The 12,592-nt window shown below is 41.2% G+C and overlaps 1 protein-coding gene across 2 annotated transcripts in view; it reads right to left on the reverse strand.

The window, feature by feature from the left end:
- The window catches only part of GALNT17 (polypeptide N-acetylgalactosaminyltransferase 17), a 339,139-nt gene that overhangs the window by 84,895 nt on the left and 241,652 nt on the right, over positions 1-12,592 (reverse strand). For both annotated transcript variants that reach the window (XM_087957552.1, XM_087957547.1), the window contains exon 6: positions 5,569-5,686. In XM_087957552.1, the coding sequence (XP_087813678.1) occupies positions 5,569-5,686 (118 nt within the window). The remainder of the gene's footprint in view (positions 1-5,568; positions 5,687-12,592) is intronic.

The following is a 12,592-nucleotide window of genomic DNA, read 5'->3' on the forward strand; positions in this document are numbered from 1 at the left end:
AGTTATGATGGGGATGAAAAAAGTAACTTTGCAATCAATCCTTGCATTCACAACTTTTCCAGATCTGTAAAGCAAAGGAAAGTTGAAATTAAGATCTTAAGTGCTCTCTGAGCTTGGTGGTTTTCTCACAGACATTTCATTACCAAACTAGGTAACATCATCAGTGCATGGAGGTAATGAAATCTGCACGAAAACAACCAAGCTCAGAGAGCACCAAGGATCCCACAGCTCAACCCTGAACCATAAATATTTTCTTCTATCAACCCTGAAGCTGGCCTGGATGTGGCCATTTTCTTTTCTCTAGTTTTTCTGTAGGGATTTTCTTCACATGGCTTCAGGCTTGACACTGGAGCTTAGGGCCAGGGAAGGGGGTGTAGAGACAACAGATAACAGATAATCAGAGTTGGAAAGGATCTTGTAGGTCATCTAGTCCAATCCCCCACCCAAGCGGGAGATCCTACACCATTTCTAACAAATGGCAGTCCAATCTCTTCTTGAAAGTCTCAAGTGATGGCGCTCCCACAACTTCCGAGGGCAAGCTGTTCCATTGATTGATTGTTCTCCCTGTCAGAAAGTTTCTCCTTATTTCCAGGTTGAATCTCTCCTTATTCAGTTTCCATCCATTATTCCTTGTCTGGCCTTCAGGTGCTTTGGAAAATAGCTTGATCCCTTCCTCTCTGTGGCAGCATCTCAAATATTGGAACACAGCTATCATGTCTCCCCTGGTCCTTCTCTTCACTAGACTAGCCGGGTCCAGTTCCTGCAACCATTCTTCTATGTTTTAGTTTCCAATCCCCTAATCATCCTCTTCTCTGTACTTTTTCTAGAGCCTCAACATCTTTTTTACAGTGTGGACTGGATGCAGTACTCTAGGTGTGGTCTTACTAATAGAGTGATATTAGTACTTCACTTGATCTCGATTGTATCCCTCTGTCAATGCAACTTAGGATTGCATTGGCTTTTTTGGCGGCTGCCAAAACTGAGGTGATGTAGCCAAAATAAAATTCTTTCCCCTGGGAACCAAGGATGTTGCCACAGGTTTTTGGAAAGTAGAGATTGAAGACAACCAACCAGTAGAGTGTGTTCTGATTGGATCAGGTGACTAATGATTGTGGGGTGGGGTTCTTACTTTTACTTTTAATTGGGTGTAAAACCAATGGGAAAGTAGAGTCGGTTTTCCACCAATATGATAGGTCGCAATAAAATGTTCTTTAAGGAATATGCCTGCCTCAAAGTTCTCTTTGTTGGGGATGTATTACTTGGAACCTTGACAAAATCCTAAATACAGTTGCAGTTTCACTTATTAACTGCTTCACTTAATGACCAAGTTACCAGTCCTGACTGCGGTAGGTAAACAAGGACCGCCTCTCTCATTGCCTGGCTCTGTTCACAGCCTGCTTGGTAACAAAACTTAAATCTACGAGCTTAAACTCAATTAATGACCTAGAAGATTAGCTTGACATTTTAATCGCTTGCAAGGCCCAAACTCATTTTCAGCCTGCCGGGTGGGAGTAAGTTTGAGAGCAGAGGGAAGTGGGTTGCATTCATTTTGCTTATTTTACGGGTGGGAAAAAAAATCGGTAAAACTTATGCCACCGAAGATGAATGCTGCTGCGTTGGTAGCCTGATTGGGAAGAGGTTTTTTTTTTTTCCCCCTGGGGTGCAAATGGGGTGTAATTAGCCATAGATCGCATTCAAGGGCACCGATTGTAACAGTGTAATGTAATGATATCAAAATACAGAAGTGGAGGGCACAGGAGCTATAGATGGCTGTCAAGGAAGCTGTTTCTATTATTGAACGGCTCTTACTATCCAGAAAAGTCTTCTAAAGATCAGTCGGAGGCCCTTATTTGACCTTCGAGCTCATTAGCTTCAAAGTCGTGTTCTCTGTATTAAGAACTGTTGTTTTTTTCCCCCATTCTCCTGTGTGACAGTTGCTCACTTAAACTGATGATGATTGTAACATTGCAATCGAAGAGAATATTAGTAGGTCAGAGTTGAACTGTGGGGTCCGTTGGTGTGCTCAGAGCTTGGTTGTTTTCTTGCAGATGTTTCATTATTACTAAACTAAGGTAACATCATCAGTGCATACATGAAGTTAGGTGGGTTGTAATGTGCTTCCCTCTTCAGTGGGTCAAACATTCATAAGACTTCTTATGTTCTCTATTACATTATGTGGAGAAAGAGAGACAGAGGGAAAGAAAGAAAGAAAGAAAGAAAGAAAGAAAGAAAGAAAGAAAGAAAGAAAGAAAGAAAGAAAGAAAGAAAGAAAGAAAGAAAGAAAGATAGGAAGGAAGGAAGGAAGAGAAAGAAAGAAAGAAAGAAAAAGGAAGGAAGGGAGGGAGGGAGGAAGGAAGGAAAGAAAGAAAAAGGAAGGAAAGAAGGAAGGAAGGAAGGAAGAGAAAGAAAGAAAGAAAAGGAAGGAAGGAAGAGAAAGAAAGAAAAAGGAAGGAAGGAAGGAAGGAAGGAAGAGAAAGAAAGAAAGAAAAAGGAAGGAAAGAAGGAAGGAAGGAAGGAAGGAGAAAGAAAGAAAGAAAGAAAGAAGGAAGGAAGAAAGAAGGAAGGAAGGAAGGAAGGAAGAAAGAAAGAAAGAAAGAAAAAGGAAGGAAAGAAGGAAGGAAGGAAGGAAGGAAGGAAGGAAGGAAGGAAGGAAGGAAGGAAGGAAGGAAGGAAGGAAGGAAAGGAAGGAAGGAAGGAAGGAAGGAAGGAAGGAAGGAAGGAAGGAAGGAAGGAAGAGAAAGAAAGAAAGAAAGAAGGAAGGAAGGAAGGAAGGAAGGAAGGAAGGAAGGAAGGAAGGAAGGAAGGAAGGAAGGAAGGAAGGAAGGAAGGAAGGAAGGAAGGCTGACATGATTCAGTTACCCCTGTTTCAGTATCACAGATTCATTGGTTGTCTTTTTCTGTTGTACAACCATTCATTTTGTGACTGCTTGAAGTTACAAGTAACTTATGACTATTTTTCACACTTATGAATGTTTGCAGCATCACCATGGTCTCGTGAACAAAATTCAGATGCTTGGCAACTGACTCAAATTTATGACGGTTGCAGTGTCCCGGGGTCCCTTGTGCGTCCTTCTGACAAGCAAACAGAGAAGCCAGGTTCACTTAATAACTGGGTTCCTAAGTTAACTGCTGCGATTCACTTCACAACCGCGGCAAGAAAGGTCGTAAAATGGGGCCAAACTCACTTAACTACTGTCTTGCATAACAACCGAAATGTTGGGCTCAATTGTGGTTGTAAGTCAAGGACGATTTTGTACAGCAATAATAATGTATGTACGTATCAGTGGTGGGATTCAAAAATGTTTACTACCGATTCTGTGGGCATGGCTTGGTGGGCATGGCTTGGTGGGCGTGACAGTGGAAGGATACTGCAAAATCTCTATTCCCATCCCACTCCAGGGGAAGGATACTATAAAATCCCCATTCCCTCCCCACCCCACTAACCTGCTTTCCAGCTCCATTCTCCTGTGCAGGGCAACAAAAGAAGACCCAGCCAATCAGCTGGGACTCAGGAGGCAGAGAATAGATGGGGGTGGGGCCAGTCAGAGGTGGTATTTGCCAGTTCTCCAAACTACTCGAAATTTCCACTACTGGTTCTCCAGAACTGGTCAGAACCTGCTGAATACCACCTCTGGCATGTATGTATGTATGTATGTATGTATGTATGTATGTATGTATGTATGTATGTAAGTATGTATGCATTTATTTATTTATTTATACTTTATATGGCTGCCTACTCCTTCTAGTGACTCTAGTAGTATGTCCGTCAAAGTATATCAGTCCCTAGCAACGGATTGGACAGAAGAAAGAAGAAGAAACAAGAACCAGTAAAGAATCACTCTGTCAAGGACCTAGAAGTACTTGTCTCAAACGATCTAAGCCCCAGAGCTCACTGTAACAGCATTGCCAAAAAGGCTTTAAGAGTTGTTAACCTTATTTTGCAAAGCTTCTTCTCTGGCAACATTGAATTGTTAACTAGGGCATACAAAACCTTTGCCAGACCAATTCTCGAATACAGCTCGTCCACCTGGAAACTGTACTGTATATCGGACATTAACACAATTGAGTGGGTTCAGAGGTATATCTCGAGAACAGTTCTCCATTCCTCCATTCACAATAGAATTCCCTATGCCTCCAGGCTCGAAATTTTGGGCCTGGACAGTCTAGAACTGTGCCGCCTGCAGTCTGATCTAAGCATAGTTCACAAAATTGTCTGCTATAACATCTTGCCTGTCAATGACTTCTTCAGCTTCAATCACAATAATAGACAGGCAAACAACCAATACAAACTCAAGGTAAACTGCTTCAAATTCGATTGCAGAAAATATGACTTCAGTAACAGAGTGGTCAATGCTTGGAACGCCCTACCCAACTCCATTGTTACAGCCTCAACCCCTCACAGCTTTAACCTCAAACTGTCTACCATGGACCTTAACCCAATCTTAGGTCCTTAAAGGGGGCATGCATAAGTGCACCAGCGTGCCTACCGTCCCTGTCTTACTGTCCCCATTTATCTGTATTTACTCCCTTTGTTCATGTTTATGTTCATACTTATACTTGTTATCTTGTACATGTTTGACGAACAAACAAACAAATAAACAAACGAATAAAATTTGTTCCTTTTTACGTTCATACTTATACTTGTTATCTTGTAGATGTCTGACAAACAAACAAATAAATAAAATAAAAACCACGAACCAGTAAAGAAATGAAAACCATGATTGCAACAGGATCTGGGCAATAGTTTTGGTAGAAGGTCAAGTAAGGATCTTCCAGGAGCAATCAAACAATAGATTAATCTTATACTGCTAACCTTAGTTAATTTGTTTGCAACTGAGAATGCAGACAGAACTCATTTGTTCAACTTATTGCCGTGTGTTGCTGCATACTGTCTTCAGGGATGGTGCATGATAGATGAAACATAAACATTTTAAATGAAACTCATTTCTAATCTGTTTATTTCTCCTTGAGGTGTGCAAAAGGTCTCACCAGTTGCTCACCAATATGTGGGATGGAAGTGAGAGTGTACTTTCTAATCACACTTCTGAATGCTCAAAGAAATCTAATTGGGCTTTTATGATTAGCAGAACACACAAATCTTCTAGAAGACCAAAGTGAACCTTAGATTCAGAGGGAAGAAAACAGTAAGCATTTATTATCTTTTACTTCTTCGGAGTGATAGCTAATTAATTCCTACGATTTAGAGAATAATACCGATTTGATCTCAGACAGAACTTGCTACCAGCTAATATTTCTCTAGAGATGTTTATATTTATATCAGTGATGTATATTTATGCAGAAACCCTATCAATTTCTTTGAAGGTTTAGGACTGAAGCTTATGTGACTCTTGAGAAGCAATCTGAGAAAAAAACCACCATTTATTTTTAAAGATATAGTAAACATTGAAACGCTAGGAGACAAGACTTAATCATAATATTTTCTTTAACGAAAGAAGCCACTTATTGAAAAAAAGGATGGTCCAGGAGGAAGAATCAGATTTCAATTTACAAGCTCTTACTAAGATACCTCAGAAAGAAGAATCACTTTGTTGTAATCATCTCACCAACCTTAATTCCAAGCTCTATGTTCTCTCCACCATAGACATCCATCCCTGGATCGAGAAGACCAATTTCCCCAAAGAACTTCCGGTTTACCACAAAAGAACATCCAATCATAGCTGGCGTCCTGAGGAATAAATGGAAGAAAGTAAGAAAGTGATTTGTTATTGTGGTTTGCTTATATCTTGAGCCACGGTGGCACAAATGATTAGAGTGCAGTACTGCAGGCTACTTCTGCTGACTGCAATTTGGCACTTCAAATCTCACTAGGCTCCAGATTGAGTCAGCCTTCCATCCTTCCAAGGTGGGTAAAATGATTGCTGGGGGCAATATGCTGACTCTGTAAATTGCTTAGAAAGGGCAGTAAAGCACAGTGAAGTGGTATATAAGTCTAAGGTCTATTGCTATTGCTATCTTTTCCAAGAGATACAGGTCTAATTGTTCATGGAGAGCAATAGCAATAGACCTTAGACTTATATACAGCTTCACAGTGCTTTACAGCCTTCTCTAAGCAGTTTACAGAGTCAGCATATTACCCCAAACAATCTGGGTCCTCATTTTTACCAACCTCACAGGATGGAAGACTGACTCAACCTTGAGCCAGTCAGGATTGAACTACTGGCAGTTGGCAGAATTCACCTGCAATACTGCATTCTAACCACTGTGCCATTAACAACAGAACACCTATTGTGATAGAAGTTTAAATCAGCAATAGACAATCTGATGGTTGTGAGCATCCTTGTGCCTGCAGACCCCCTCCTTTGATGCATAAGATGCTCCCTGCTAATTTGAGAAAGATTATTCTACTTAAGCTTCTTTTAATTAATCTAATTACATTTTTGTAATTAAAAAAAAAGTAATGGACAATGTGCCAGCTTTTAACACTATCTCTATTTGCAAGGATGCCTCTGGGTTTGATGAAGATGCCACAAGAATGCTCTGAAGACTTCTCAGAGCTCAATGGTGTGTTTTGAAGGATATCCAACCCAAGTATCTAGGAAAAGACCAAATTAAGTCTGGATGGGACAGTTTATTCCTGAAGGACTTGAGGTTGACCAGTTGGCCTTCAAATAACTACTGTGCTTTATAACTGGCAGGCTCCATCAAATTAGCTATTTTGTGATTAGCTGTGATATGCCTACAAATTCCAAATTTACCCTCCCAGCTCCTTCCCCCACCTCATTCTTTTAATCTCCTCTGAGTAATTGATTCTTTTGTTCTACTACTGTTATCCTGAAGATATTTCTTTTCACGCTCGATGGATATCAAGCTTCCAGAAAGCGAACGCTCATGAGCGTCAATTTTTGTCCACGGTCTCTTTTGTTGTGCAAAGATTATCTTAGACACAGACATGCTAACAATTTACTAGATCTGGATGAAGCTCTGATTCACTCAAGTCACCCTTTTGAACTGGACACCACAATTAATTTGATGCGCTGAATGGAACCGCTGAGCCAATACACTTACAGGTGAGTCTTTTCATGGTATCAAGAGGATGTGGACTGAATCAAATTATTTGTTTGATTTCTACCCTGCCTTTCCTTCAGGATCACAGAGCAGAATACATAGGTGGTCCTCAACTTACAACAGTTTATTTAAAGACCACTCAAAGTTACAACGACATTGAAAAAAAGCGACTTTATGACTGTTACTTATAACACTTATAACTGCTGCAGCATCTCCACGTTCACCTAATCAAAATTCAAATGCTTGACAACTGACTCATATGTCAACTCTGAAGCTGGTCTGACTGAGGCCATCTTGGAGGCTTCAGTGTTGCCATTATGGTGCTGAGGGATAGGGAGTGGGGGAGAGAGATAGTTGGGGTTTTGTAGCCAAAACAAAGTAGATTCCCCTGAGAACCAAGGACATTCCCAAGGACAAGTGGCTGAAGAGAGGAGGAGTGAAATTTCCAAGCAACTGGACAGCACCTTGATTGGACCATGTGACCAATTGTTGAGGAAAGGTGGGAAAAACTTTTACTTTCAATTAGGTGAAAACCGTGGGAACTTTTAGAGTTGGTTTTCACCAGACTGTGCCAATATGATATATCCAATAAACTTTGAGGAAACTGCTTACATCTGAATTCTATTTGCTATGGCTGTATTACTTGGAACTTCGACATCATATTTATGATGGTTCCAGTGTCCTAAAGTCACATGGTCACGTTTTACGACCTTGTGACAAGCAAAGTCAATGAACAACCATGTTACTAACTTAACAGCTACAGTGATTCACTTAACAAGGGTGGCAAGAAAAGTCGCAAAATGGGGCAACACTCACTCAACAAATGTCTTACTTAGCAACAGAAATTATGATTGTACATTGAGGACTACCCATGCACATTAGCACTCTCTACTTTTATTTTCCCCCAAAACAATTCCTGTGAGACAGACGGGCCTAAAGGAACGCAACTGATCCAGCCATTGGTTAAACCATAGTCCGCCCATTCCTAATCCAACGTCTTCATAACTGAACCACACCAATTCTTGAGCTGAAACAGAGGGTCTCTGCTCCAACTCTTTTTCTAAGTCTGAATTAGGACCAGGAAATGGTATAGAGTCTTGAGCAGGGGGCTGGACTAGAATACCTCCAAAGTCCCTTCCAGCTCTATTCTGATTGATTGATTGATTGAGGCTGAATTTAGCCAATTGAACTATGGACAGGAGGGATGTCAGTTGATATGATGCAGGTTTGTTTCAGATTTTGAAATTAACCAAATGTTATTGTCGCTAAATCTCAGTGCCTTGCAAAGAATGGGCAACTTTTTCTGAGACCAGCAGCTCCTTGCAATATCAGTAAGAAGTCCACTGAAAGGGAAAGGAAGAGTTGTCTCCTTGGAGCTGAATTCCCATCTAAGTGTCCACAGTCCTTCTTTTCACTGAAGCACAAACTGCTGATAAATTACTTAGGCACCTATACTGATGAATCTCTCTTTGAAAACCAGCAACTGTGTTAATTCAGGTAGGTTCTATATCATTTTCAGATTTTAAGGAAGAACCAGCTCATCCAGAATTTATGTTGAACATGGTTCCTGTAATAGTATGTGTGAGAAAGACCTTGGCAGACAGGGCAAAGAGACACTGTTTAGAACTAAGGAGACCTAGAACAACCTAGAACTAAGGAGAAATTTCCTGACAGTGAGAACAATAAACAAGTGGAACAACTTGCTTCCAGAAGTTGTGGTCTCTCCAACCCTGGAGGTTTTTCAGAAGAGATGGGACAACCATTTCTGTGAAATAGTGTAGGGTTTCCTGTCTGAGCAGAGGGTTGGACTAGAAGATCTCCAAGATCCCTTTCAACTCTGTTCTTCTGTCTAGGGAATGTCAGATAAGAGATAGCAGAGCCCAGAGCTGGATAATGGGCAGGGCAAGGGATTCAGAAGACACCTTCCCTAGTTTCTCAAGCTGTATAGGAGACTGTGGGAGAAGCTGTATAGGAGACTGTGGGTGATGCATCCTTGTGTTCCCGCGCAGCCTGGATTAATTGCTCTTGGGGGGGGGGTGATTTTGGGGGACATTTTTCTGCCAACATTTTCTCATGGACCACCAGCGGTCCCCAGCCCACTGGTTGGTGACCACTATTCTAGTCCACCCCCCTGCTCAGGCAAGAAACCCAATACAATTTCAGACAAATGGTTGTCCAGTCTCTTTTTAAAAGCCTCCAGTGTTGAGCACCCACACCATCTGAAGACAAGTCCTTCCACTGATTCTCACTGTCAGGAAATTTCTCCCTAGTTCTAGGTTGCTTCTCTCCTTGATTAGTTTCCATCCATTGCTTCTTGTCCTGCTTTCAGGTGCTTTGGGGAATAGCTTGGCCCCCTCTTCTTTGTGGCATCCCCCTAGATTAGACCTTGCACAAAATGGTCTGAGACAGACTCAAAGCAGAGATATATTTTAAACAGAGGAGAGTTGGGTGGGTGGCAGGCAGGCAGGGAGGGGAGAAGAGCTAAGTTTTTATTATCAATTTCATTGCCCTTGATTCAAAGTCTCACCCATCACAAGGAAGGAGATGGGAAACTGAAAGGAAAGAAATTATATTAAGACTTTGATGTTTAACACCCCATCTCTCCCCCCCCACACACACACACATTTGCAAAAACACACTGGATGTATAAATCCTTGTTGTTGTGCTCCGATAACCTAGCTTAATTGTCTGTTTCAAATGGGCTTTCTTTTCTTACTCCCACCAACAGTTTGGGTATCTGAGAAACTAATTAAAAATGGGAGAGATTGCATAAAAAGAGCCCGTTAAGTGTCTCTTCCACCCTCAATTCTGCAGGAGTTTAACAAGCCTTAAGAGCTTAAAAAAGAAAAAGAAAAAGAAAAAGAAAGAAAGCAAAGGATGAAACAGAAGCCTTTCAAGCTAATGCTTACTGCTGAAATTATTATTTTTTTTCTAGAAGAAGCAGGTTTCAAGTTCTTCAGATCCTCAGCTTATTTATAAGCCATGTTTGAATATTGCTCTTTCAGAGGTCAGGATGCATTTGACCATGTCTTTTCTAATGTTTGGTTCTGGCACAAGCCAAGATCAAGCTGCAGGAAGATCGACCAGTTTCCAAGCAAGATAAAAAACCTCCTTATTGGCTTCATGCTGAAAATGTAAACCAAGGGTGAGAAATTTATAGCTTCTGGATTGCAAGCAGCCCTTGCGTTAATGTTTGTCTGCATTTCCTGCATCGGATGAGGCGAGCACATCTTCCTCCTTCTGTCCTGGCCACTTTTTCCAGAGGCACGACTGAGGTCATTTTAACAAACGGCATCACTGTTTGGTTTGGTGGCAGCAGTGCCTCAGATAGAAAGTCCCTACAGAGAGTGATAAGGACAGTGGAGAAGATCATAGGAAGTTCCGTTCCCCTTATTCAGGATACTGCTTATAAGCACTATGTGCTTAGAGCTCGAAGCATTGGTAGAGACCCTACGCACCCACTTCACGGTCTGTTTCTGCTGTTCCCCTCTGGGAGGTGGTTTTGAAGTATTTCTAGCAGGACTTCCAGCTTCTGTAATAGCTTTGTTCCCCATGCCATCCATCTGGTAAACTCGCAAGATTCATTTTTCTCGCTATGTACATGTATACATCTGTACTAGACTGTGTTATTTCTCTGTGTCATAGAACATATGTGGGTATATGCATACTTTTGTGTTTATTTATTATTTACTTATTTAGCCATGTTTATGTAGTGTATATTGGAGGTAGTGACCCTTTGAGAGCTGTATGCAATGAAATTTCATTGTAATGTATGCCGATTAGTGAACATTCAAAATGACAATAAAGTTATTCTAATCTAATCTAATCTAATCTAATCTAAACTAATCTAATCTAAAAAAAATAATCAAAATTCTTCAGCCTTAGGTCTATGCAGCATTTTGGATTCAATGTCAAAAAAGTGCTTTGGATCGTACAGGTAGTCCTTGACTTATGACCACAATTGGAGTCCCAAATTTCTGTTGTTAAGCAAGACAGTTGTTAAGTGAATTTGGCCCCATTTTACGACCTTTTTTGCCACAATTGTTAAGTGTATCACTGCAGTTCTTACATTAATAGCTGTGATGACCCAGGGTGGGATACAAAATAAACACAGTCACAAAAACAGGTGAAGCCTCTTTTATTCCTTCACTTTGCTTCAAAGCTCCAAATATCTTTGACAGGAGACAAAAAACTCCCCCACAAGCAGTTACGAAAAGGAGGAAATGCCATTTAAACTAAAAATGCCTATAAATTATAAAGAGTAAAAGCAACATAAACCATACTGAAGCAATTAAGGGAACCAGGCAAGATAAGGGCTTGAAGACATCCACAGATATTGGAACACACACTGGGAAGGACGCCAAACTCAGAGAGGAATGATAAACTAGAGATATTTCCACACTTTGTTTCCAGCACTGGCCCATATGCATGTCTGTCCTTTTAAACAGTTCTCACAGCTGCAGCCCATGAAGAGGATCAAGGCCCTTTCTTCCCCTGTAGACCACACCATTCACATCTCTCCCTTATCCTCTCCTCCCTGCGTGCCCTAGGATGGAGAGGGAATGGGCTTGGGTCTTCCTTTGACTGCCCAACCGGCCTCTGCCCTTCCCCAGCCTCCTCCACAACCTCTGAAGCCACACTTCCACTCCCTGTCAGTTGTTCCTCCTCTCCCTTGGAGTCAATCTCCAACAGGGGCATGACAATAGCACAGTTGCTAAGTGAATCTGGCTTCCCTATTGACTTTGCTTGCCAGAAGGTTGCAAAAGGGGATTATGTGACCCCAGGGACACTGCAACTGTCATAAATTTGAGTCAGTTGCTAAGTGTCTAAATTTTGATCACAGGACCGTGGGGACGCTGCGACAGTCATATGTGTGAAAAACGATCATAAGTCATTTTTTTCAATGCCGTTGTAACTTTGAGTGATTGCTAAATGAACTGTTGTAAGTTGAGTGTTGAGGTATTCCCCGTTAGGAGAATGAGTGCACTCAGGGAAACATAATGAGAGTGGTGATGAATAACACACAACCAGCACACAGATACACTGAATGGTAAAATGTAAGTTTTACTTCCAGTAAATGGGTAAACAAAGTCTAACAAACCATCCAAATCATACACAGTTAAAGCAGTTAGTATTCAAAAACAAGCAGTCCAGGGATAATCCAAAAATGAAGACCTTTTCTTTACCAGTATCATAAACAAAGTTCAGTAAACGGAGTTTGTGAACATTTGCAAGACTCACAGCAATTCAAACAGAATGATGATCAGGCAAAAAGGCAAAAGGGAAGCAAAGGAAATGCAAAAAGGAACAAACCAGGTTTCTGGCTCCATCTTATGGCCATTGGAGGAATCTCAGCCAATCACAATTACAGCATTCTCTTAAAGATACAACAATATTAAATGACTATCCTGGTTTATATATTGCCAACACAACTGTTAGGTGACTATCATTCCTAACATTGAGGACTACCTCTTTTGGGGTGCTCGCATAACCCTTGTACGCAGCTCTATAAAACAGAGGTCTTTTTCCCCCCTGGGGTTTTGCAGCTGATCTGTGCAGCTGCAGT

The sequence above is a fragment of the Notechis scutatus genome, chromosome 1, assembly GCF_049901735.1.
Source record: "Notechis scutatus isolate UNSWTSFEM ecotype Mainland chromosome 1, rNotScu1.2, whole genome shotgun sequence".
NCBI lineage: Eukaryota > Metazoa > Chordata > Lepidosauria > Squamata > Elapidae > Notechis > Notechis scutatus.